The sequence below is a fragment of the Daphnia magna genome, linkage group LG10, assembly GCF_020631705.1.
Source record: "Daphnia magna isolate NIES linkage group LG10, ASM2063170v1.1, whole genome shotgun sequence".
Taxonomy (NCBI): domain Eukaryota; kingdom Metazoa; phylum Arthropoda; class Branchiopoda; order Diplostraca; family Daphniidae; genus Daphnia; species Daphnia magna.
The window spans coordinates 7,154,055-7,180,844 of NC_059191.1; the positions used below are offsets into that span (position 1 = coordinate 7,154,055).

The following is a 26,790-nucleotide window of genomic DNA, read 5'->3' on the forward strand; positions in this document are numbered from 1 at the left end:
TTTTGTTAAAGGTGTTCTCGCACGTTACTAGCATAAATATTTTAATAGTTTTATTTTTTTTTCGTTTTTTGTTGGTGAATGAATACGTCTGCTAGACGTCTGATTACTCTTTACGAAGTTTCGTCGATCCGCGTCTATAATTGCATGAATGAATTGAACCACAAAAAATGATGAGGTTTTCTTTGGTACATAATACAATCGTTAACATCTATAAATATCCATGTGATGCTATTGACGTCATCGTTACCAACTGAAGCAAACGATAAAAGGAAAGGAAAAATATTTTCAAAAAATAATAATAATAATAATAATAATAAAGAGATGAATGAATACCAGTCCAAATCATTTTTCAGCTTTTTGATCTTTTCTCTCTTGGATTTGTATAGGCTATTTTTTCGGATAGGCACTAGCCTACGTTTAGTCATAGAAAAAGTCCCTTTCCATAAAAAAACAAAACAAAAAACAAACAAATATTTTCTAAACTACATTTATTTTAATGAACATTTATGGCTCATATATCTTTATTATTATCAGGTTGTGCATAGGCTATATATGCTAAACCTTGCGGTATGTATATCATTGTTTTCTGCACGCACAGTCGTATTGCTATATGGCCTTGTTAGTTATAGATTCACTATCCACCGTTATCTCATTTCAGTTCACTACTACTCTATTTTTTTTATTTTGCTTTTTAGGCACGTTTGTTCCTGATCAATATTCAGATGGTTGCATTCTGATCTTTCTCTTGTTGATACAATTGCTTCTTTTTTTGTTGTTGCTGTATGGTTGATTCTTAGAAATGCTTGGCGATGAGAAGGACTTGGCGATGAACCCATGTGATAATGAGGTGTAAAAGTTCCTTTGTTGCCAAAACGTGCTACGAGGGAAGCCACATCAATTTGTATAAGAAAACCGTGCAAAAGAAGTTTGGCTGCTGCTCTCCTACGTTGTGATGTGGTTTACCTATGTAGATCTCGTTATCTTCATTCGATATTTAGAATAGAGTGCGTGAGAAGCGATTCACCTAATCACGTTGGCTGCCTCCGGCGTGACTTACGGTCCCTTCATTCGTAAAAAACAAATATCACTTCATCATCCACTGTCTTATGCATGCGATCCTCTTGTAGACTATAGACTCTGTTCACAACACCTTCGCAGGGAATGTAAATTTTTGCGTGCATAAAAATCCCGTCGATTAAAACGAATTAGCATATGTAAGACGCGGTAACGTCTCTTAGACAGCAGACCGATCTTTTCTTAAAAGCGAAATCATTTTTGTTTTAGACTTTGAATTTCATTTTCTTTTTCTTCGCTGAGACGTTGTCCTGGTGAATCAATCAAATGTCAAGATGCAAAACCACCGTGTTTATATCTGATTTTATTTCACGACTGTCATGAGGGGGGGGAGCATGATAAGCACAAAGTAAAATTTCTACTAAAATCGTAACGTGATTTGTTTGTCACGTTGCTTCGAAAACCATTCGCTATGTGTGCACAAGTTTCTAGTTTATGTAGACCGCCTTCTTCCGTTTTGCACGATTTGAAATTCACGCAACCATCCGTGATTAGCCTAGTTGTGAATAATGTCAAGGTGGAACGCTTTTCAATAGAGTTAAGATCCTAACTCTGAAAATATAGAAAGTAATTAGCATTGCCCAATTCACTCCAACTGTTTTAGTGAGTTTGTATTGATTAGCCTACAGATTTGTTCCAGTTCGAGATTGAAGGTCATGTTTTGCAAGAAAAGTTTGAATCTGAGTTCCAAAAAACTTCCTTCGTGGGAGTTTGCAAAGAGATAGCCTAAAGGGGATGGATAGGGAGAAGCAGACAGCAATTTGTATCTATGATGAACGATAAAATATATACAGAAATCGGAGAGCCCATTGAAAAAAGAGGAAAGGAAAAAAAAAAATTATCTTCATCTTGATTTTGTTTTATGTAACTGGCTTCTGCGTGTATTTTGCTATATAGTTGACCGACATCATTTTCGCACCTTAAATGTCAAACGTCAATGACTTTTCGAAGAGAAAAAACGACACGACGCAGTCAGTAGCCGGATATCGAATTCAATCTATTCGATGTTTACAACGACAACGTTGCATCCGTCTTCAATTTGATACAGGAAAATTCAATCACAAATGGTCTTACTCTCACTACATCAAACTACCCTTATCAAGAAATATCGACACATAAAGGAAACATCACAATAACTGTCTAAATAAGCAATGCTATTTTTACACACTCGCACCTTGTATACTTGTAATTCAATTACGTGTATCAAGAAAGCACGTGGCGTGAGCCCGTATACGTTTATCGAGAGAACACGTTGCAAGACACGCACCCGAAACGTCAGCAACCGGTGACGCGCATATCTGTGTGTACACGGTTGTGTTTGCTGGTGGTTGGCAAGACACCAGCATCCAAACGCAACATTTGTCAGCCAAACTTCTGTCTGTATATATTGTACCGTGATCTTTATATTGGTTGCGACGTCACGCTCAATTGAAAAAAATGGGCGTGCTGGGAGATTCTATGTGGCCCTTTTTTTCTATACAGATACGTGGAGATAGAAACAAAAAATGCTTCGAAATTTAAAACGTTAGATGTCATTGTACTTTTGGTCGTATGCACGTGGGATAAGCACGTGAGTTTTTTTGATATTTTTTAAATAAGGGCCTTTCAAATTTTAATTGTTTTCTTTTGTTTTTGTTGGCTATTGTTGTTTATTTATCATCCTCGGATGGAGTTGTATCGAACAAAAATACTCATCGGCAGAATAGTTTAATCAGGAGAAAGGAAAAGTTTAGAGATATCGTGACAATTCGTGGGAGTATAGTCTCATGTGGTATTCCTTGTTGCCTGCTGGTGTAGGCTACAAATTGATTCTCGTGATTGATTTTTTATTTCAAAAGGAGAAGCTATTGTGTCATTCGTGCATAGACCACACGCCAATTAAAGAAGAATGTATCCAATCAAAAACGAAAAGTTTTGTTATCGTGAAAAAAAGGACCTATTAGATAGATCTACGTATCTCTAGGCAAGCAATTCACTATCATGCATAAGCGGATTCGCCTAATGCTTAGACATATAGATTTTGGCGAAATGATTGCCGAGCTCCGAGAGTTCTACTCGACTGCATCATTTGGGCTTTTGTATTGATGTATTGATGTATAGTAAATCCATCAAAATCAATTGCAGCCCATCTGAAGAGCTCCTTGTTTTAGCTACATCACAAAAATAGCACAACAGAGGATATATAGACTATACAGTTTGTTACATGCAAAAGCTGTTAGCAGAGATATGTTGATGTAGACTAATGGGAATTAGATGAGGGTGTGTAGATCCTGTAAATGGAAATGCATGAACCAGTCACGTAGCCTACAGTCATCCGTGAAAGTTTCTTTAGCAGGTAAATCAATCTATATCCTTCTATTTCTCTTTCTTTGCAACCCGCAAAAAAGGTGCAAAATTAAAAGTGGGAAAATTGACAGAAAGGTAGAGGAAGAGAAGAATAGAAAGAAAACCAGGGTATGGTAGGCACCATAGTATCCCTTCCGTCCAAACGAAATAAAAGGATATAGACCCATTTGCTTGCTAAAGAAACTTTCACGGATGACTGTATATAGTCACTCATTCTTTTGATTTCGTTCGATATCCAATAAGACGTAATATTATAGATCTAATCGCCTCGTATCATTCATTAGATCGAAAACTGAGATTGATTTCGTGAGCTGAATTTGGTCCACGTTACGAATTCAGTGCGCCACAAGCAACTATAGAGCAGTACTAAATTCATTCGCTTAAGAACGAATGTTCCCAAATGTGATCCAGCCTCGTTTTTATTGCAAACATATGTAGGTTTATCACGTAGCATATGTTTAAACAACAGCACAGTATTTTCTTATAAATCAAGAAGAAACTTCCGAAAACGTCTATCAGTTTTCGCGTTTTTTTTTTCCTTGCAATAACAGAGACCAAGTTTCGCTATTCATCGTGCCTTTATGCAAAATAGCAGTCGGTACACCTGGTATCTATTTACAATTGCTCTTTGCAGTAAGCGTCTTACATTTTAAGTATCTCTTCTTTTTTCATCTCTTTGTTGACATTTTAAAGAAAAATTTTACACACGAAAGCGAAGGAATCCCGCGGGAATGGCGGGACGCGCAGACGCGTTTCGCCACACACCCTTCACAACAGTAATAAGCTACACGACCTGTTATAATACACATTTTTTTTTGTGAGCTCCTTCCTCGCTGACTCGAAAACGATGCTATAAAAGGTTGAACTCTGGCAACGTGCCATACTTACTCCGAGCTTCAGCAACAGTAGGTTATCTTCTCTCTCTCTCTGTCTATACCCGTCTATTAAGTGTCTTATTATCTTTGATAAGATTGATAGTCTCTTTCTTTTTGCCACATAACACAGCAAAGGTCGGTGAGGAAAACTGAATGTTTTTTTTATGTATCCACCATGTGAATAAGGATGTCCATTTTCTAGTGGTGTGTGCCGTGAGGTGTTGGTCTTTCTTTGGGCAACAAGCACTTAATTTTGATTATGTTGATGTAGCCAACAGCGTAACGGATATGCGCAACAAATCGCTAGCCAAAAAAAAAAAATAAAATAAAATATGGATGCGATTTTATTTAGTTGTCCTTGGAAAAATGTTGAAGGGAAATAAGGAAGGGAAAACATCTTGCGAAAAACAAAAATACATCCTAAACTTGGACAATCTATTCAACCAAAAAGGGGAGAGGGGACATTAGGTAGTCTGCCACGCGGTCCCTCGGGTGCAAGACGTTCGTTTTTTTTTTTGTTTTGTTTTGTTTGAGACAAAAATTGTGCGGACGTTTTTGCCAAAAGGATTCGTACCATTACTCCGTCGAATTTGTGGGGAATTTTCTTTTCGAGTGGCCGTTGTTGTCCGATCACCTCTGGCAGTGAGTGCACAAATGAACTGGGTTTTATGCTAATTTTTTCTATTCAAATGGCTAGAAGGTAAAAAAAACTATTCTCAGTTCCTATTGAAAATGTGAGTCTTTTTTCTTCTTGTTTGCAATTTCAATATGCAACATTTTGGCTAATTCTATATGCATGAGAACGAGAATCTACTTGGTAATTTAAAAATGAATGTCCCATTACATAGAAAAGAAGCCTTGGAAAAGAAAAGACTTTTTTTTTTACAGGTAAACTCTAAGTGCGTTTGAGACCTTGTGTAGTAGTAAAGGCACCGTAAAGGCAGCTCGTGGACAATGTCACGTATATCCATTAGATAGTGTCATCTATAAATCTAGAGATTGGGAGTACACCCATGCTGGGGTTTCTGTCATATAAAAGAAGTTCTTTTATCCCCTTTGTAAATGTAACACACAAGACTAATGTCCCACAGCGGATTGTTATTGCGGAAACTTGTAGCCAATGGACTTGCTGTCGTTGGACAATGGACTACTAAAAGCATTAAGAGCTTAATATGTTACTTGATTTAATAGCACTTAAATTGTCTTTTATTCTTCTTTAGAGATACACAGACGTCAAACAACCAGTTGCTCGGCTATAATAGGTTTCGAATGCCATGAATATCGAATGGAATACGAGTCGATTTCTCACCGGGACTACCCTCGTACCACGTGACTCAACTGTACCATCATTTCTTGTCCATATTTGAACATTTCCTGAAACGTGACAGTTTTCACATCAAAAAGGTAAAAGAAACAAACATCAAACTAGACTATCCTTTTAAAATCAACAATTATTTATTTATTTTTTCGTTGTTATGTCAGTAAATCGAAAATTCTGTGAACAATGACGTCACTGTGGTCGATCTTCGTCATGAATCGGAGCGTGGCCAATAATGTCGTCAGTGATTGCCATTCGATGGACGCTGGTGGTCACCAGATTCACCAAGAAAAGAACTCTAATAATAATTCATCATCTTCGATTTATTCATCGATTTCTATCGGCGATTGGGACGAGTGGGACGAGTCGCTATGGACACCCAGACAACGTCAATGGCTCGAACAAGGCGTCGTCCCTCGTGAGGTCTACGTGACTCTGAGCGTCATCTTAAGTCTTGTCGTCGTCTTCGGATTGATTGCCAACGCCACCATTCTCTACATTTTCTCCAGGTAATTTCCTTTCAATTAATTAACACATGTAAAAAAACATTCTTTGTCATTCGATTATTTCCCAAAAAAGATGAAGTCGCAGGGTGAAAAATTTAGAAAGTTGAGCTGTGTTTAATGAGTTAGAGGCAATGCAGAGAACACTGATTAATTAACAAAGTTTATCTTCTATGGATACGAAGATAGACTACGTGTAATTTCGTTTAGAAAGAAACGATGTTGTTTGTTAATCATGCGTTGCTGGGCTTTATATCCAAGGCTACGGCATTGAAGGCAACTGTATTAGGCTACGTCAAATTAACGAGTTTAGACTTGCAGAAAAAGTGGGGAAAAGATTAATCGAACCAAATAGTTAAACAAAAATGGGAAGATCAAATGTATATTCGTGAGAGCATTAGTTTGGTAGATGGTATAAAATTGCTGAAACGATTCGTGTTTGATCATTCAATATTTCGGGGGTTTGCGGGGGCGTCGTAAACTCTGTGTGGGACGTTTAGCCAAAGAAACTGAACGCAAAAGAAAAAGAATGTGGCTCGTAATAAATAAATAATAGAACGTTCCAATATGCTTGGGTTTTGAAATTTTCAATAAAGAGAATGGCTTTGAATTATTATTGATTAATGTATAGATCATCGCTTTCTGGATTTCCACTTTTTGGAGGAAAATGTTCTTGGCTTGATAGCAGAGTTAGTTTACTGACAGAACTTTTCCTTCAAAACCTACTTAAAATATCAAACATTAAAACATTAAGGTAAAATCAAGATTTCAATCGATTTTCTTGGAGGAATAGTCCGTCGTTGTGTTTGCATAAATGTATCGAAATTACCCTAAAATTATGCAAATCTCAAAGGAGCCTTGTTTTGTAATACGTGATTTATGAAAGGAGAGTTCCCATGACTATGTTCAGGCCTATATACAGAGGCGAAACCCAATAATCGATGATACAGTCTATTTGCATCTTTCGTTGCTTACCAACATTTTAAAATATGCATAAACCCCATCTCCCTAAGCAATTAACCTATAACGAACCGGAATTTTATTATTCAATTGAAGTGAGCAAAACGACCTGCAGTATCAAATTTAATTTATTCAATACAGTTTACCTATCAATGCGTGTACACGTGTTATATCCTACTAATCCTGTACTCACGCACTGACGTGCAGATTTAAAAGGCTTAGGACTCCCGCCAACGTCTTAGTCATCAATTTGACTGCCTGTGATTTCATCTCGTGTCTCATTCACCCGATGGCCGTTTATTCGTCCTATCGTGGTCGTTGGTCGTTCGGCAAAACTGGTAAGCCAAATAATTCCAGAACTTCCATCAATAGTCAATGGCTGGCATTTGAATAGTTTAGTCTGCGTCACGATAGACTCGTTCATTATTGTATATGTGCTATGATAGAATATCGACTTCAAGTTAATGAGTGATCGAAGGGAGAAGCCTCTAGCTGTCCATCAGACGGACGCACTCTTTTACGTCCGATTTCATTGTGCGTTCACGTTGTGAAAGAAAAAAGAACCTAAAATAAGCAATGATGGCTATTTATACGCTTTTATGTGTATCACCTGCATTGACTGGAAATTCCAAAGCTGTTGCCATGGTGATACATTTGATTGTCAGTGGTGACTCTTCTATCCGTTTTTTTCTTTGAAATATTTTTAAGGCTGCAATTTGTACGCTACGGGCATCGGATTCTTTGGACTCAACAGCATCGTAACATTATCGGCCATCGCCTGCGAACGCTACATTGTCATCACGTCCAGCAGCTGCCGCCCAGCCGTGGCCAGATGGCGTATCACTCGATGTCAAGCACAAAAGGTTTCATTTTTCTATTATTATTATTATTATTTTTTTTAAATTCATTTTATGAGCGAGGGGAAAATTATTCGCGTTCATGGATAGCAGGGCAAATCAAAAAGTTCCATCAATTCTTCGAATTCTCTTTCTTTATATTATGCAAATCGTTCCCCAAGCATTTTCATTGTCACGGTCGCGTTCGCTGATACGAACAACTCCCACGTCAAATCGATCGGTGTTCTGCTATGAGCTGAAATTTTGCTGATAAAAGAAAAAACAAAACATAAAAAGAAAACAAATAGACATTCCAAACAGGGAAATTCAAGAGGCAAAACATAAATCGAATTTTCCAACCAAATTTCAGAAGTTGGGACTGACTTTTTATACTTTCCTTTAAAGTTGGGGCTGTTTGACAATTATATGTGCGGTAGCACTTGTCCCTTTTGTATTTTGCTGAATGCTACGGCCAACTGAAACGGGGACGTGTAAAAAGTTTCCATGAAAATCCTCCGGAGGTTCTACAACAAGAACAGTTAACGAGCTGTGTGATTCGTCTAAATGCATATAGCTTTTAAATACAGCGACCAACGAAGTTTGTCAGAAACAAATGAGCGCGGCTGCATTAAAAATGCAAAGACAAACAGAAGTTGCTAAAGAATTGTTTTTAAACGTGTGTAGGCTTGCGTGGCTATTTGGCTTCATTGCGCCGCTCTTGTGGCTCCCCCCTGGCTCCTGGGATGGTCTTCTTACGAGCCGGAAGGCGTTCTAGTGACTTGTTCCTGGGATTACACGACGCGGACGCTCTCCAATCGGCTCTACTATTTGTATCTGCTCTTCTTCGGATTCGTCCTGCCTGTCTCTGTTTTGACGTTCTGTTACGTGGCCATTTTCCGGTTCATCGTACGCTCGTCCAGGGAGATGACTCGAATGATTATGACCAGTCACGTAAAATCGCCGTTCAGCACGGCCATAACGTCGTTCCGCAAACGGCGCAGGCAAACGGACGCTCGTACAGCTATGATCCTTTTATCACTGGCCGTGCTCTGCTACACGGCCTGGACACCTTACGCCATCGTCAGTTTGATCGGCCAGTTCGGTCCAGTTGACGAAGACGGCCAATTTGAGCTCTCGCCAATGGCAACGTCCATCCCTGCGTTCCTGGCCAAAACGGCCATTGTTTTCGATCCGCTACTCTACGGATTTTCGCATCCGCAATTCCGCTCTTCCGTCCGCCAGGTTTTGCAGCACAACAGCTTTGCAGAGAGCAGCAACAACGGCCTCGTTCAACGAGGTGTCGTTGCCAATAAAGGCCATCCGCACGGAGCCACGACGCTTATGATGGTGACGGCTGGATTACGTCACACCGCTACGCGTCAACATTTGCGCAGCCAGTCACTTCACACCAGTTCGGCGGCTGTTTCATGGGCCAAATCTGTCAGGAACGCATCATCCGAGCACGACAGCGACACGCATCAATCGATTAACGAAATCAACAACGTCGTTTACCCGTCGTTAAACGGAAGCATCCCGCCGACTTCACAATCGAACGAAACAATTCATCGCGTTTGCAGTCATCCTAAAAGAGGTAAACGTTTTCCTAGAATTTTTTAAATAATTAGTAGTGATTGATTATTTTCTCCACTAAACCCGCTGACTTGTTTCAATAATTTAAAAAAATTCAAAGCTGCTGCGGCTTTAAAATCGGGGGGGGGGGGAATAGATTTGCCTCTTTGGGCGTACGTGACAATCTTGTGGGCCAATCTCGTCCTAGGCATCGGCATTAGTGACTCAAAGACATCAACAACATTGTTCTTGAACACGTGCGTTCCTTTTTATGTTACGAGCAATCATCTCTGCGTAGACTCTTTGTGTGTTGAAATAATTGAGCTGAGATGTGTGCTGCGTTGCCGTTCAAGTGTTACATCATGGACTAACTGACGAAGACATTTAGATAATAGAATATTATTACATTATATTTTATTCTATTCGTGTCGTTGTTGAAATTCTAGCCATGAGTTTGGCCACCATAATGTGGAACAAGAATCACCTGAAGAAAACAGCAGATAGTTCAGAGACTCTTACAAGAGGGAGCAGCTGTCGAGAAAACGTTTACAGCTGCTGGACGTCCGTTACGCGGTCCGATGGCGACGCATTTTATTTATTAAACGATGGAAAACAATGGGCAGAAAAATGCCGTCAGCCGTGGATTGTTACGGACGGAAGGCGAGTGTTTTATCCGTCACGCGCAATGAATGCCGATAAGAAGAACAAAGGCCAGCAAAGTAGTCGGAAGGAAGCGACGAGGCGTCTGTCCGAGTCGGACCTTCTGCAGCGGATCGCCAGCCGAGAAAAGGGAAACCGTCGCAAGAAGCCAGTGGCACTCAGATCCATTGGAGATCTAACGGCTCACGTGATTGAAAATGATCCGCTTTTCGTGGTCGTTGCTCTACCGGCCCGGCCAGTGATTATCGACGATTGTCAATTATCCAGCAGCAAGAAAGGGAAAAAGCGGATCGCTTCGCCGCTGCATTTCCCTAAATTGAACCGATCGGCTTCTCCGTGTTTATCATCGGCACGATCTGTGACAAACGACGTTGGTTTCTTGCCGAGGAACACTTTCGTAAGTCGATCGATTGAACAGCATCGCCAACAGTCCATGATTTTCGATGGCAGAGTCAAACTGGCAAGCGAAGGTTGGAGATCTAATTCCATGTCTTGCCCGCTCATTTCCCCGTGATTCGATTTGCATATGTATACGTATATAGCCAGCTGCACACAATGTGATGCTGATTATGAATCATATTTTCTGTGTTAAAGCAATTCTGTTTTTTATGGAGAAAACAGCTGTTGTGATATGTTTCTTTTTATGGGGGGGGGGGGGCTATTTAAAAAGAAATACTTTGAACGGGAAAGTCTGTAGATAATCTATATCAAACTGTAAATGATCGTGATATGCATTTTGAAAAATCTGAAGCGCCACAGGGTACGATGTTTCCCAAATTCAAATGTGAAACTATATGATTTTATATGAATGTAGTAAAATGTCTCATGTTTTGTATCAACACAATGTCCATTGAATTACTCAGCATTTATTTAGAGGGCAAACAAAAGACTAAAGAAACAATGCTCTACATACTGTCTACCGAAATTCACGAATGAAATGTAGTCTAGCTAGAAATGTTTGTCGTGCATTGATATTTTGTTTGATTATCGCCGAGCCTAGCGGAGGCTGTTGAAATGACAAGATAAACACGTCGGCACAAGAACATGCAAATATTTTTCCTTGACGTACACAACAAATATAAAGTGTACGAGATTTCATTTGATTTTTCAATTCATTCTTTTTCTTTAGGAACGCGAAACAAATAAGAATCGATAGAAATGATTCATGGAAAAAGAGGCTCCGAAAACAATTATTTTTCAATATCGTATCAACTCACCAGCCCACTGCATAAGTTAACGGAAAACTACGTAAAGGCAAATGCTCCTTTTGTTTATTTGATGGCTTGATCTGAATGTCAGATTTGATCCGTAGATTTAAAAAAAAAAAAAAAAAAATGTCACTCCTCCAAAATGATAACGCCATCCGAATGTGCACGACATCGTTCAATAACGGAGAAACAACTCCGCAATTACTTTTAAGTAATCGTCCGGAAAATCACCAGTTTTCAATTTCGAAAATCTTTTTTATTTTTTTCTTTCTCTTTAATGGGAAATTTAAATCTCAGTTTCTTTGCATTCAGTTTCCGTATTTCAACTGATATCATGGCAGAGTGAATATTAATAAGCAAACACACACACACGCAGCCTCCTTAACAAGGTCTTTTGCTTCGCTCCCGGTGGTACAACCGCATTCTTTTTTTTTTTCCCACCACCTTTTTGGGTATAGACTTAATCAGCATATTTCTAAATAAGGGGGGAAAATTCATCGTGGTGTGTGTAGAACACCAATTTCTCTGCGCAACTGCAAACATAAAAAAAACTCGTTCCCCCAATCGAAACTGAAAGACGATATCCGATTCTTCTTCGTCGCTAAAAGGCAAATGTGCGTCGATGAATTTCTAGGTGGCAGTGAGTGGCAGATTCCGGATGAAATCAATTCTGTAAGAGACCCTTCTTTCAATCGCTGTCGAACGAGCTCGGCCAATAAATGGGACAACTGAGATAATAAAAACTGCAATTATCTTTTTGATCAAAGCCTGTTTATGGTATATCTATTCGAAATGTATAAAGGCATTAAAATCAAAATGGATTCTCTGTGCAAATAGGCTTTACGTGTTTCATGTGCACGAGACTGAATGACACGTGTACTTCCGTCTGAGGAAGATCTCCGAAGGGAATTCAGTGAAACAAAGTGCGGGGGAGGTTGAACGTCAGGGTACAAAATAAATAAATAAATAAATAAATCTGAGGACTGGAAATTCCGAGAACAAATAGAAACGAAAGCGGATGGCAATGACAGGTTGTCATTGTCATGCATAATTCATGTTACTGTAGGCTATATACACAAGACAAGCGCAGTCCCAGCACACGCGGACGGGGGGAAATGTCTCTTTTCCGCCTTGCTGACTTTATCCTGCCTACTATACATTTGATCTCTTTAGATTTTGTTTTGTTTTTCTTTTCGAAAAGATTATAGGAATTTCAAGAGCCAGAAAATAAACGACCTGGTAAATTTTAACGAAATGCCTGAGCTCCCAACTTCTTGATTCACTATACCATTTCCAACGAAATGGAATTGATACATTGTTTCTGCATTGTTGTCACCGACTCCGTTTGTTGAAATCAGAAGAAGAAAAAGAGGACATGTCTCTCCTCCCTGTTTGATTTAGTTGTCACACACATCAACGTCTCTGCTGTGAGAGAGGGTCGAGATTGTTTGTTGGCGTTGGCAACATCTGAAAAGGCGACCTCAATTTCTGTTCACTTGAACCAGTTGTCATTGACCGACAATCAACTGTCTCGATGGGCAAAATCTTCCGTCTTCCTCCTGCGTCGTCCACTTTTGCAGGTGTTATCAGGTCGAACGTTCAATCAGGTTCTTCTTGTTTGGCCTTTTATTCCGCCTTCGTCCAACCCGTTTAACGCAAATCTTCTTCTTCAATATATAGGTATATGGATTTGAGCTTGTTTCTTTGGGTTGGGTGTATCGCTTTAGATGGAAATACATCGCCATTGTTTTTCATTGAATCAAAAAGGAGTCCTGACGCTGTTTTGCAACGGTAACTCTTTCGTTCAGCTCTTGAATATACCTGTTCACCGAAGACAAGTGTTTTCTTTTTGTCGACATCTTACATTATTTCCTAATGTCTAGCGGCCATAAACTCAAACATCACGCTTTCCGAACGGTTAAAAACAAATGTGAACGACGAATGGGTCACGAACAATCGAATAACGATTTTCAATTGAGTTCTATTTGTTTGTTTTTTTTAGGTCCTCTTTATTTATTAACCATTAATTGAAAATAATTGGGAAAAACTTTTCTTTTTCGTAATAAGTGCAAATGATGGCGTCACGGTATTGGTAGAGCGAGGACATCGAGAACAAACGAAAACAATTGAGAAATGATGGCGAATTTTTCGTATTAAAAAAAATAAAAAATCTATTCTTTAGATCCACACGAAATGGATGACCGAGTCATAATAAAACATGTGTAGACTACTTCGTAATAGCCTTCTCTCTATACGATAGACTATAGGGAATCACGTTGCCATGGGCAAAGTAGAAAAGAAAAAAACGATAAACTAAAATTCACGGTTGAAAAAAGTCGTGTAACCCACATTTATTTGTTTTCTTTGTGTCAAAGCCTTTTGTTGGTATGCCGTTTGTTCTCTTCATTTGTTTTCTCCTTTTCTTTTAAGCTTTTCATTATTATTATTATTATTATTCCCTTTTTTCTTATTTTTTTTTTTTTTATTTTGCATATTCAGAAAGTAACGTCGTGTGCAACAGAGCGTGGAAACAAACGCACGGTTGTGTGTGTCGTACAATGAAAGACAAATCACGACGACTTCCTGCGCAATTATCGCCACAAAGACGCAAAGATTTGCCACGAGGGCTATCCACCGGTCGCAATTCTGAAGCTACAGGAGACATCATCGGTTACGTTACGTCGAATAAAACGGTGGCCAAGGACACGCAAAAAGAATTGATCTATAAGCCATAACTTTCAATGTTTATCAGTTGCACAGGCCTACATAGAAATTGTGCATCTTTGTTGTCGTATACATGATGAGAGATGATTGTATCATAGTCAATTATCAAACAACAATAGAAGGAAAGGGATGCGGACGTCCACGACGATACGAATTGATTCGATTTTTACGTCCGGTAACAGATCGTCTTTATAGTTGATGCTATTCTGATGTTTGATGCGCTTAAAGCGAAGAGCTAAATGAAACTAGATAGCAGAAAATGAATTACGAATTGATTTTCAGTCTAAGTTTCTTTTACCTTATAAGGTCAGCGTTTTGAAATTTAAGCATAAAAAAAGAAAATTCCAAAGTCTAGAAGAAAAGAAAAAAAAAAAGGGAGAGAAAGAAAAAGGAAAAAAAAATTGTTTTTGAAAAACGGATAAAATAGCAGACGGTTAGTAAAAAAGAAAAAAAAAAGGTAGGTGGTGTTACACAGGTAGACGAAGGGAAATGGCTCGAAAAAAAGATACGAAAATGAGAAAGAGAGAGAAATAACTCCCTCCCTTTTTTTTTTTTAGTCTCTCCTTTTCGTTTGGCTTGTTTTCTATCTACTAGCCCCCCTCCGGACCCTGCAGGTATGTTCGTGTGTGTTGTGTCGAGAGACAGGTATATCGGTCTTCGGCATTCTGCGCTCGGCATTTAACAGATGCACAGGTGGGAACTCGCCAGTGTAGACCCACATCGTTCTCAGTTCTCGTGCCCTTTGCAAGTTTGTTTTCCATCCTCCACTGTTTCGCCTTTAACAGTTAATTTTGAATTTTTTTTTGTTTTCCTCAAAGTGATCATTGTGAACAAAAGGAAAACAAACATCCGATGGAATCGCGGTGTTGAGGATACATTTCTTATTTTTTGCGATCACGTCATTTCAAAAACACGCAGCCATGTGAGAATCGCAATCCTATCCGATAGTTCTGTCCGTTCGCCCTCTAGAAAAAAAATAATAAGAATCAAACGATTCATTTTGTTTGATAGTGAAACAACAATTTAGGCGAAGAATGTTTGACTAAAGTGAAAAAAGATTTTTGAGTTTCTAAGTGTTTGGCCGTTTTTGCTTTCGCCAACAACAGTTGCAATTGAATCATCTGGATATTATCGCTATATCCCCTTTGCTTTATTCAATTGCTGCTTTGGAGAACGTGAATAAAAAAAAAAAAAAATGTGTGGCGTGGACAGTTACAAGTTGCAGAGCAACAGGAGGAGCGCCAGGTTCGGCAAGGCCAGGTACGATGTATCGAACGTCTATAAACTTCAACTAGTTTAACTGCATTCCCTTTAAATGTGCGTTTGTAAATCCCCTAGTCAACAGGTTTCCCTCCATTTTGCGCGATTCCTTTTTTTAAGTTTTTATTTATTTATTTATTTTTGAAATTTCGTGATGGTAGTAAGCGCATAACGGTTGTTTGGGCCCAGCCGAAACGTCCAGCAAAACTGTGGGGCGACATACAAAAGGAGAGAGGGAGAGATATATCCAAGTTCATGTTGTTCAGCAAGGAGGGTGTGGGTCCTTGGTTTAGTTTTCAAGTCCGAATTTCGTGAGTAAATTTTTTTTGTTTTGGTCGTTATCGGCTCAATTACGTAACGGGATTGGAAAGCCACCACCCAATTTTTTATTTTTTTTTTTCGCAATCCTCTTTGTTTTGTTTTCCATAGAAAAAGACAAATAAATTTGATTGGTGAAATCAAAATTTAGCTAAATATGATGCCTGGAAGCCATTGTGAAAACGGAAGTCCAGAGTGGCGAACAGTGTACAGTTTCATTTCCGTTGTGTTTTTTTTTTTTTTTGCTGTTGTTTGTATGTCGGTAGAACCAGTAGACAATTGGACGTTTCTCGGTAATGGAATTTTCCGTTTGAGGACGTAAAAAAATGCGGAAAAAGGAACCCCACTCATCATCCTATTATTGTGTGTAGCGCTATACCTGTGTGTGTGTGTGCGGTTCAGGTCACTACACACGTACCACCATGTCGAGGGTGCCAAGTAAAAATGCCTTTTTTTTTTTTTTTAAGGCTAGTCCCTAAAGAAAGCGGTAAAAAAAAAAGGTTTGGAACAATCAAGCTATCTCTGAGGGGAATGTGCTATTTTTCTATTTGATAGCCAAAATTAAGGTAGAAAGCATTTCGATTTGTTTGGGTCACCACATCGACCTCGTTTTATTTTTTGTTGTATTGTTTTACCTCGATTACGTTACGCCCTAAAGTAACAAGGGTAGTCTCCTGGAACTGTGCGGATAGCGCTCAAACTTGTTTCTCCTGTCTGGTATTACGGTACTTTTTTTTTTTCATTTGAGACGGAATCAAACATAACGTAACTATAACGACACGGTGACCTGATCCCAGTCCTACATTTTCTTTGTTCGAATATTTTTTGATTTGATTCATTATTATTATTTTCTTTTTTAATATTTGTTACACGAATTTTACATTGATGTGTAATTCTTTTGGAATGTTAGGATGGTATTATCATGCCGAGTCATTGCCCTCGTCATGATGGTCCTGTGCGTCACTATTGATGCTGAACGTGAGTTTCTAAATTTATATATGTAATTTTTTCCCCATTCCGTTTGGATAGCGATTGTGTTTGGTGTCACATGCAAATCACTTCCTTTTCTGCGTTTATTATTTTTCAGCCTGTGACATCGAAACGGGCCAGTCAAATGTCATCCTGGACATTGAAGAGAGCCGAGGGCAACGTAAGTTGGAAAATAGTTTGACACTTGTACGATTGAAGGTTTTACACATAATTACCATCTCCTTTTTCTCTAATTTTGTTTTTTAAAAAATTTATGTAGAAACGAACCAGAGCACTCGGCCAAGACTGCTGCCCATTATTGGCAACGAGCCTGCTGGTGAAATCAGTTTGGCCATAGCCAGTTCCAGCAAACCGAACGTGTTCTCTCTGACGGGCAAAGAATTGAAATTGACGTCTCCTTTGGATCGCGATCATCAAGACATTTCGTCCGTCATCCTCCAAGTATGATGTTTTTTCTTTGATTCCATCTGCTTCAATCATCTTTTTTTTTTTTTTTAATTAAGAATCACGATAAATAATTTCATTCAATCGCCTACTTCGCAATTAGATCTCCTGCACGAACAAGATCAGTGGCCGTCGACGAAGTATTCCCGTTATTGTTAGGATCTCGGATATCAATGACAAAGCGCCCGTTTTCCTCAACAGCTCTTACAGCGTCACCATCCCTGAGGTAGGATTGATTTTCATTCTCTAGTCCTTCATTTGTTTTTTGTTTTTCAAATGGATTTGGTTGCCAGTAAGTTTTAAATTTGACGGAATGTTTTTCGATCAAACTTGAATGGGCGAGGTGATTAAAAGAACATAAACCGGAAATAGTTGCTACTCTTTCCGCCCGTTTCCTGTCCTTTACATCAGATGTTGTGTAGGTAGTCCCCCCCTTTTTGTTTCTTTTCGGTACAGCGGCTGGCGGCTTGCGAAAAGGCCGTTCACAATCAAAGAATTCAACAGAGCGTGAATCCAAAGCTCTCGCGTAGCAATGGAGTCAGCCCTTTTTAAATTGTACACGCCAAGCATTACATCTGACGAGCGCACAGTGACCTACTCTTCGATTCAATCAATTCACCATTGTTGTGGCTGTATGTTAATATCGTCAGCTATTGGAGCGAAGAATGATACCCAAGGCATATCCCAATACTGTAGACCAAGGAAAAAGGGAGTGATTGTTGTTTCTCTTTTCAAAAGTTCCAGACGAACAAATTCGGGAACTTCATTTGATTGCATTTCAAGCTTTAAGTGTGGGGTATTAGGAGGAGGCTTCTATAGAAGAGTAGCTCACACAAAAAAAAAAAAACGTGGTGAAAGCAGGTTTTCTATAGATTGCCCGGTGGGCGTGTCGGATGCAAATGACAATCGATAACATAATCATAGTCATTAAGGAAGATGTCAATCAAATGATATACTTTTTTTTTGGCCTCTATCTTTTGTTACATCACCTTCTGGAATTTGAATAGCGATATAATAGTAACTCGTTTTTGTGATGTTGTTTTGTTTTGTTTAAACGTGACAGGATTTGCCGGTTGGTGGGACTGTCGTTCGCGATATTGAGGCCAAAGATGCGGACGCCGGAATCAACGCTCTGGTGGAGTACAAAGTGGTGCCGAACGCTCAGCGGATGCGTAGCGGAAGCACCAATTCTTCATCAGCACCTTCTCTCTTTGATAGTCCTTTGGACGCTTCCGACGGCTTTGGCATGTTTGAATTTCCCGCCGCACATGTTCCCGTTCTTACCTTGAAACAGCCCCTTGATTACGAATCGACTCGCCGCTATTTGGTGACTATCGTCGCTTCGGTGAGAACAATCGTTTCTAAATTTATGCTCCATTTTTTTTTGTTTTTTTCCGCGTGTTTAATTCGTGACCTTTAATGTTAATATCAGGACCGAGCGGTCAGTGCCAAAGACCGCCTGTCATCGACGACCACTTTAACGGTCAACGTCGGCGACGTTGAAGATCAACCGCCCGCTTTCCAGTACGTTGGCTGCCCGTTGAACAATCGCGGCATCTGCGTCACTCCGACATACACGACGACAGTAATAGATTGAATCGATCCGTCAATTCCCCGTCAACAAAACACACAACTAATCGAGCATTGTTTTTGCTACCCCCTTTTATTTTAATTAAAAAAAAAAAACAAACGTGCCTAGGTCATCAGTGGCGTGACGTCGGGTTTGTTGACGTTGAATCCGGATAGAATTTTGGCCGTCGACACGGACCCATCGAGTCGGGCTGCCATTCGCTACAGTTTCGAAGAAGGGAATCCTGCCAATTTCCACGAGTACTTTGAAATCAATCCCAACTCCGGCTGGGTAAAGCAGATTAAGGCAGCCAATCGTTCCATTGTCAACAAATTCGATTTGATCGTCAAGGTGAGGGAATACTCGATCGATATAGCAGAGGTTTTGCAGATGATATTGCTTCTATTTTTGTTGGACTTCCTGGGGGTTTCATTTTTAAGAGAGAGAAAGAAAGTGAGCGTGAATTGCGCCATTCGTTTTTTTTCCCTTCGGCAAATTATTATAATAATTTATTTTTTTTTGTTTTTGCGCTCTAGGCTGAAGAAGTGACGCCAAAGAAAAGATTCTCCAATGCCGTGTTGAGCATTGACGTGGGAAATGATAATAACTTTGCGCCTCGGTTGGTGGCAGAAGCGCTCGAGGGTTTCGTCGATGAGAATTCGCCGGTTGGAACACCTGTCATTTCGGCGAGAAGAAAAGGGCAACCACTGCAACTCAAGGTCGTCGAAGAAGACACGGTATGGTGGAAAGTGGATTAGAAAATCATTTCGCCCACGTTTCTCACGCGCGAATTAAAAAAAAAATATATCTTTACGTCACGCAGCAATCTGAGAATTCGTTTTCCCACTACGAAATTGAGCTGACTTCGCCTGCTTTCCGAGTCAACAAGGTCGGCATTATGGAAGTAGCTATACCCAATTTGGATCGCGACGCACCCAATCCATCGGTACTGACTTTCCAGGTACGCCCCGTTTATAAATGACTGTTTCAAAAGCAAATCGTGCTCTCTTTTTTACTATCGCTCATGATTTCATATGATTTATTTTTACAAGGCGATCGCTCGAAGAGCTGGAGGAGCTACCACGTCACCGATTGCAATTTCGATTCGTCTTATGGACGTGAACGATAATGCTCCACGGTTTCCTTCGTTTAAACCGGTCTTTCTTCAAGCGGGCGATTCAAAAAAAGTAGTAACTCAGGTATGGTAGTTCTAGCCACTGTTGTTAGATGTCGTTGATAGTCGTTTATTCAAATTTTCACCTCGTGCTTATTTATTTTTTTTTTCTTTCTTTCTTTCTTTCTTTCTTTCTAAAAAAAAGGTGCAAGCCGAAGACAAGGATTGGAGTGATAATGGACGAATTGAATATGCTATTTTGGATGTCACGAATAATGGCAAGAACAAGTTTATTATTAATCCACAAATGGGGGTGATTGATTCAGTTGGAGCTCTGAAATCTGGAGAAAAGTATACACTTACACTTCAGGTTGGTTTCGTCCCAACTCCTTCAGCGTTTTTCTTTACTCATGAGTGTCCACGCTTAACCTTCTTTTTATTTTCAACGTTAATAGGCAACAGATGGAGGAGGTAAATCATCTTTGGGTCTATTGGAAGTCATTGTCATTCCTGGACCAAATATCAAGGCACCAGCATTCACAAAGGAGTCATATGAAATTTCTGTTGATGAGGCATCTCCAGTCAATTCTGTTGTTTATACTTTTCAGGTAACTATCGAATGTGGATCAACATCTTGAATGTGTTAATTGTGGTGATTTTCATTGTATAGGCCAAAGATCAGGAAAATGATCGTATTATATACTCCATAGTGGCAGGCAACGAACTAGGGCACTTCAAGATGGAAAAGTCCAATGGAAGTCTCCTGCTTGCTGAAACAATAGATCGAGAACAACTCAGTCGTTATGTTCTCACAGTCAAAGCTGAGGATTCTGGAGGATTGTCCAGTGTGGCCCAGGTTATGATTCGGGTACTTGATTCCAACGATAGGAGTCCGGAGTTTGTGGATCTACCGTACATTTTCCGCGTCAAGGAAAATGACATTACCGGCTACATTGGCCGAGTCCATGTAACAATAGTTGCTACCATTTCATCCGTTTTATAAACATTTAATTTATTTATGGGCATCAGGCAAAGGATGCTGACATTGAAAAGAATGGCCAAATTTCGTATTCACTACCTTCCGATCCTAACTTTGTCATCAATAGTCAAACTGGCGAGTTAAAGTCTAAGGCACCCCTAGACTACGAAACGGAGCGGGTAAGTTCAAACGACAACTATCTGCTTTAAATTTCCTTTCTCCTGTTTTTACGATTCCTTGTATTTCCTGCAGGTTCATCTAGTGGTTATAGCAGCTCAAGATAGCGGTTCGCAGCCACGGGTAACGACTGCAACAGCCACTGTTGTCGTGTTAGATTTCCCCGACGAGAGACCAAAATTCTCCCAGCAAAAATACGAAGCCGATGTACCGGAGAACATTATAGATTTCTTTGTCACCCAAGTTCAGGTATTTAAAAAAAAGAAATTCTAGCTAAGTCTTTTTCGGTCATGAAAAAAACAAACGAGTTGGTAACCAACTGATTTAAATATTTGCAGGCTACCGACATGGACAGTGAATCGTCCGTGACATATACCATCCGTCAGGGGGACGTCGACAAATTTAGAATCGACCCTCAGTCAGGAATTGTTCGCACAAGGCGTGCGCTTGATTACGAGCGCCAGGCACAGTATGTCCTTGTAATCGGAACTATCGAGAATACGGAAATAAACGATCCGCAGGCGACAACTACCCTCTTCGTCAACGTCCAGGTTGTAAAACTGATATTGGTCGTAGAACGAAACATTTTATTTAGTTCTTATTGATTTTCTTTCAGGACCGGAATGATGTGGCCCCTGTCTACAGTTCTTTGCCGCGGCCAGTACGCCTCAGGAGCACGGTCCCTGTTGGCCAAGTCGTCACAACTGTTATAGCTTTTGATGGTGACGGAACGAACCCAAATAACCAAGTATTTAGAGAAACTTACAATAAATTGCTTATGGAGTTTAATCGCGTGCTTTTCTATATTAGGTGAGATACGAATTAGTGAACAATTCAAACAAAGTTGGGCAATTCTTCCGTATCAATGCCGAGTCTGGTGTCATCTCAACCCGAGACAATCTACGTAAAGACAGTGAACGTGAATACAAGGTAGAGTTAAAAGAATCCGTACGCTCTCAATAATCCTATCATTTACCAACAATACTTATTCTATTTTAGTTGAGGATTAGAGCGTATGACCTCGGAAAACCTACTTCACTGAGTACCCTAGCTACTGTCACTGTATTGGTTGATCACGTCGCTCCGCTCATTGCACCAGACGTGACGCATATGTCGTTTTCGGAAATGACTTATTCAGTGTCCGTCGCCGAAGATGCGCATGCAAATACGCTTATCAAATATTTATCCGTCGTCAACAGAACCAATGACTTGTTGTCTGTTTCATGCGAGATTATTAGCGGAAATTCCGACGGTACCAAGATCAATTTGATTCTTATAACTGAATCCCCGGAAATGTATAATATATTTGTACGATTTCAGATACATTCTACACGAAAGAATCAGTAGATCGCAATTGTGAATTGCGGCTTAAACGAACTCTTGACTTTGAAGTCATCCAACGCTACGAGATTGAAATTCAATTAAAAACTACAGCCACCTTTTTAAATCAAGACAGACCTACAGTCAGGGTAACTTAAAATCCATCATCTCCTTTTTTTCGTTGTTCTGACGATTGTTTCCGCGAAAAGGTGGACGTTACGGTGCTGGACGTGAACGATAATTCCCCCAAATTCTTGTCCAAGTACCCGGAAAATCGCTTTACTAATGGAAAGTTCTACGCAGCGATCTCGGCTGATGCGCCTATCTCTTCCGTTTTGGTTCTTGTTGCTGCCGAAGATGCTGACAGTGGTCCACTTGGCCAGCTCACTTACGAAATCATGGAAGAGACCAACGTTGGCAAATTATTCAGTATTGACAAATCGACTGGAGCTATTCATACCGAAAAAATGATGAACGCAATTCGGCAACTGCCTATGCGGCTAATTGTGACTGCAAGAGATAATCCTGGCCAACCAATCGGCTATCGAGAGACTAATTGTCAAGTGGTCGTAAGTGAATATTTTCTTTTCAACTTCTGGTGCTCATAATTTGAGTACTTTTACTTCCTGACTGTAGGTGAACATTATAGAACCTCAACACCGATTAGTTCTCGTCTTGCCCAATTCCCCGCCCGATCAAGTCCATCGCTCTCAATCTGCAATAGTGGATATTTTGCAAGAAGAAACCAAAATGATTGTTCGCGTTGAGAAGCTTCAAGCGCTCTCTAGTGTGTCATCTAACGGCACAGTAATCGTTGACGCATCTGGCTCAGAACTTTGGTTCTATTGTATCGATCCTGGCACGGAAACGATTGTGGTTACAAATCACAGTCAGATTAACAGGTAACAAGCAAACTAGATTTATCTTGCTTACCTGAAGGGTCTTCATGTTGCTCGTTTTTTTTTTTTTTTTGTAGCACTGTATTGGAAATGGGATCTACGAATCATCTGGCCTACCTTATGGCAACGAAACTCAAGTTAGATGTATCTGAAATCCGCCAGCCGCTGGATAATCGTTGGTCCTCTAAGCCATATGATACGGATACTCCAGCCAGTCGCCTTTGGAACGGTTTTCCTGCAGCCCTTGTTGTTGTGGGGGTCTTGGTCTTTTTGCTCGCCCTAGGCGGCATTGTTTATATCTGCGCATCATGGGACAGGTATGTTGAATCTGATCCTTTTCCAGGTTGGGAACTTCATTGGTTTTCCACCGATTTTCTAGTAGGTTGCAAAGCAAGGCCGACAAACGTGTGCAGCCATATGTGGTATTTCCGCCATATAATCCTGTTGTTATTGACCCTAATCCAAAAGAATATGAAACCCAGGTAGGATGCGTTGAATAGACAAATCTGAAGTTCAGTTTATTCATTGACTTTCCTTGCGCAAGATACTGCAGCTCAGTGTCAATAATAGTACTGACGATTCGGAATCAAGTGGTGATCACAACTTGGAATACAACCCGCGAAGGCATCGCGCTTTCCCTCTCTCTGTGCCTGCTTACATTCCAGGTACGAGCCAAAGAAGCAATGAGCTGGAATACTTAACGTCATATAATTGTTGATCTAAAAATGGGATGGTCTTTACTTTCCAGGTCGTCATCTCAATGGTGCATTGAATTCAGCCAACTCTGATATTGCGACGCTACGCTTTTCCAGTCTAGCTGGCATGGGGCATTGTGAATTTGCCCCCCATCAGTTTTTCCCTGAGCAAGAAGAAGAGGATTTATCGTCTATGATCATCTATGATGATCCACCCATTCCTACAACTAATCCGCTTTATGAAGGGTAAGATAATTTTTAGCACTTCCTAAGAATTCGTACGACGCACGCCAAGTTATTTGCTAATTGGATTTTTTATAATTTTTTTTTTCATTAATGAAGATCTGATGAAGATCCGCTGAATTACACAAGCGCGACCAATGCCAACGTTACCTTCAGGAGTAAACTTTCGCGCTTTGGCATTCCTGAGGTGTCTACAGAGCTCTGAAGTCAATTGAACTTGAAATAATAAGTCGAACTTGATAGAGATTGTTTTTCTATTTGTTTTTGTATGTTAAATCACAATGTTTTGCTCTGCCGTTGATCGTTATCGCTCTGAGGATATCTTCGAATGAATAGTGATTTATTTCCCTTTTTTTGCCAAACTTCCCAATTGTGAATAATAAAATAACTGTTGATTTATTATAAGTGCAAGACAGATATTATTTATTTTTGAATTTATTTACTTGGGGAAGTAATTGTGACAAATTACAGTAAATTATCATTTTAGTTTAACCCATAGATGGCGTCTTAGTTGCAAGCCACCTGCCTATAAACAAGGTTGTTCCATGGGCATGTCCATGGGTTGGTCACCACGCGGCTAGGTCATAAGTTTCCGTTGAAACTAAATTGATACAAAATTATAGATACTAGTATCTCGATTTTAACAATTCAGTAACGAAGACGTTGTAAGGCTTTCCGTTTATGGTTCGGAAACAGTGCAATTTATTGGAGTCGAAAGTTGTCAACTGTAAAAGCAATATCCCAAAACGCGAACGCCTACCGAGTCTTTCTTGATTGTCCAAAGTAGCAGTCAACGGCCAATGCCTCATGTTTAAAAGTTCTTTTAACTATCAAGTAAAAAAATGTTAGGTGTTAATCCACCTGGGCGGTATTCTCAGCAAGGTCCCCAGCACTACAATCATGACCGTAACCCTTATTCCATACAAAGTGGAAGGTAATTGTTATCAAGCATATTGTATTGTTATGAAAAACAAGTATTTTTTTTTACAGTCCTCCGTGGTCATCTTTTCCACCCATTCCATTTCATAATCAAAGCAACTTTCCATATTCGAATGACTATCCAAGAACTTACTCAACCATTCAGCATTTTCAATCATCTTTATGCTACCACCCCTCATTTACTGATCTGCAGACATTTTGCAAAAAGGCTGTTGAAACAAGAGCCTTCTTCCCACCAACTCATCATGGGTAAGTGTGCTACCATTGCATTTAACAACTTTCAAACAGTTGGATTTGGATTTAATCTTTTGTTGTGATACAGAAATTGGTAGAAAATGTAAAATTGTTACTCAATATGTTATCATTGTGTCTATAGAAGCTGGAAAATGACATCAACTTTTCAAAAATTCCAGTCTCATGGTCATTGTGTTTATGATGAAGAAGAAGCAGACTGGTTTGATTTTGGCGATGAAACTGCTGATGAGGATTTTCAAACCGTCGAGCGAAGGTTTGATTTATTTCCTGTGCCCGAAGAACCTGTGTTGCCAATTGAAAAATTGACTGTCGCTATAATGGATGATTTCGAGTTCTATTGCGATGATGAAAATTTCATCCAGGTCTACACGGATGGATCGTTCATTAACGGCCGTTATAAGCTGGTTGATTCAGTTTCTGCCATAGGAGTGTGGTTTGGACCAAATCATAAATTGTAAATGATGCAGTTAGGTTGAGCCGAATCAAGATTGCGAGGTTAATCTGGCGTTTCTGTTATGTTTTTTCTGTAGGAACGTCAGCCAACCAACCCGTCTTGGGGGATTCAACAGCGATGGGGCTGAGCTAGAGGCCATCATCGAAGCAATAAAAATTGTTTGTTCGTGCGGTATTTTAGATCAATAACATTTATGTGGAATCAACTATGTTATAAATGTTCTTTGTTTTTTACCTTTCAGGTGTTGATAAGGTTCAAGTTAACACAGATAGTAAAAATTCTGTTAGGTTTGTGACTTATTTTATTAGTAAATGGGAAGCGAACGGATGGCGGAATATAAAAGGATTCCCTGTACGGAACCAGAACCTTATCCGCCAGCTACATCATTATTCTCAGTTGGTTACTATAAAATGGGTAAAATAGTGGTAAAGTATTGAGTGCATCAATTTAAGAACATTTTTCTTTATTCTACGTTAGAATTACGTGCCTTCGTGTGGAGGAGTGCGAGGTAATATTGAGGCGGATCGCCTTGCAAGGATCGCCTCTGCCGCTTGTGTAGGCAAAAGGAAAACACAAAATTTATCAGTAAGGAAAATTTCAGAAGGTCGTCCCAATCGAATGAGTAACCGGAAACTGCAAAGGTATTCTCCGTATTGAAAAGCGATTTCGTCTTTTCAGCACTGTGTTTAAGGTCAGTCTTTAAGCTTGGTAAGATCCGGTTACGCTTAACTTGTTTTTCTTCTAATTAAATTTAACTACAACTGTCTGCAAAAAAAAATCCGCTTTCATGATTTGAACGTGTTGTTCCCTTCAGTTTTATTTACAATGCAGTCAAACATCTTTTTGTTTATGTATTCAATTTATACTTTAGTAGACTGTTCTAGTTCACGTACAGTTTTCTTTCGCCTTTCATGTTTCAAATCAGATGTGAAAATATATGCAACTACGACAACGTTTTTACTAAAAATATGCATACATTTATTGCGCCATTTATGAATGGGAATGGCTAAGCAATTTCTTGTGCTTCACTCATAATCCTTATTTAAAAGGGGTTTTTGGC

At 39.7% G+C, this 26,790-nt stretch overlaps 3 protein-coding genes across 8 annotated transcripts; all 3 read left to right on the forward strand.

Moving 5' to 3' along the window:
- The first annotated feature begins 4,426 nt into the window (after nucleotides 1–4,426).
- Nucleotides 4,427–11,239, forward strand: LOC116932041 (rhodopsin, GQ-coupled). Of its 3 annotated transcripts, none has more exons than XM_032939746.2 (7): nucleotides 4,427–5,029; nucleotides 5,516–5,699; nucleotides 5,778–6,122; nucleotides 7,284–7,414; nucleotides 7,785–7,939; nucleotides 8,597–9,503; nucleotides 9,928–11,239. In XM_032939746.2, the coding sequence occupies exons 3-7, from the start codon at nucleotides 5,800–5,802 to the stop codon at nucleotides 10,653–10,655; spliced, it is 2,244 nt and encodes a 747-aa protein (XP_032795637.2). In that variant the 5' UTR covers nucleotides 4,427–5,029; nucleotides 5,516–5,699; nucleotides 5,778–5,799; the 3' UTR covers nucleotides 10,656–11,239. The 3 variants fall into 3 exon arrangements, with proteins under 3 accessions (XP_032795637.2, XP_032795636.2, XP_045035742.1); XM_032939745.2 differs by having other exon boundaries at nucleotides 4,427–4,995; XM_045179807.1 differs by having other exon boundaries at nucleotides 4,427–4,937.
- Nucleotides 11,240–14,728: 3,489 nt separating this feature from the next.
- LOC116932037 (cadherin-99C) lies at nucleotides 14,729–24,487 on the forward strand. Of its 4 annotated transcripts, none has more exons than XM_032939738.2 (28): nucleotides 14,729–15,333; nucleotides 16,562–16,629; nucleotides 16,739–16,801; nucleotides 16,901–17,082; nucleotides 17,189–17,311; nucleotides 18,149–18,430; nucleotides 18,518–18,670; nucleotides 18,785–19,006; nucleotides 19,192–19,392; nucleotides 19,479–19,616; nucleotides 19,708–19,854; nucleotides 19,975–20,139; nucleotides 20,225–20,377; nucleotides 20,440–20,736; nucleotides 20,799–20,927; nucleotides 21,001–21,174; nucleotides 21,264–21,476; nucleotides 21,542–21,673; nucleotides 21,736–21,855; nucleotides 21,925–22,177; nucleotides 22,246–22,394; nucleotides 22,455–22,814; nucleotides 22,882–23,147; nucleotides 23,222–23,461; nucleotides 23,524–23,626; nucleotides 23,689–23,809; nucleotides 23,893–24,085; nucleotides 24,182–24,487. In XM_032939738.2, exons 1-28 carry the CDS (start codon nucleotides 15,269–15,271, stop codon nucleotides 24,285–24,287), a joined length of 4,818 nt encoding a protein of 1,605 aa, XP_032795629.2. In that variant the 5' UTR covers nucleotides 14,729–15,268; the 3' UTR covers nucleotides 24,288–24,487. The 4 variants fall into 4 exon arrangements, with proteins under 4 accessions (XP_032795629.2, XP_032795632.2, XP_032795630.2 ...); XM_032939741.2 differs by having other exon boundaries at nucleotides 23,698–23,809; XM_032939739.2 differs by having other exon boundaries at nucleotides 23,527–23,626.
- Nucleotides 24,488–24,609: 122 nt separating this feature from the next.
- On the forward strand, nucleotides 24,610–26,697 carry LOC116932058. The gene is made up of 6 exons (XM_032939777.2): nucleotides 24,610–25,016; nucleotides 25,073–25,270; nucleotides 25,398–25,730; nucleotides 25,807–25,901; nucleotides 25,972–26,144; nucleotides 26,208–26,697. The coding sequence occupies exons 1-6, from the start codon at nucleotides 24,925–24,927 to the stop codon at nucleotides 26,385–26,387; spliced, it is 1,071 nt and encodes a 356-aa protein (XP_032795668.2). The 5' UTR covers nucleotides 24,610–24,924; the 3' UTR covers nucleotides 26,388–26,697.
- Nucleotides 26,698–26,790: the final 93 nt, after the last annotated feature.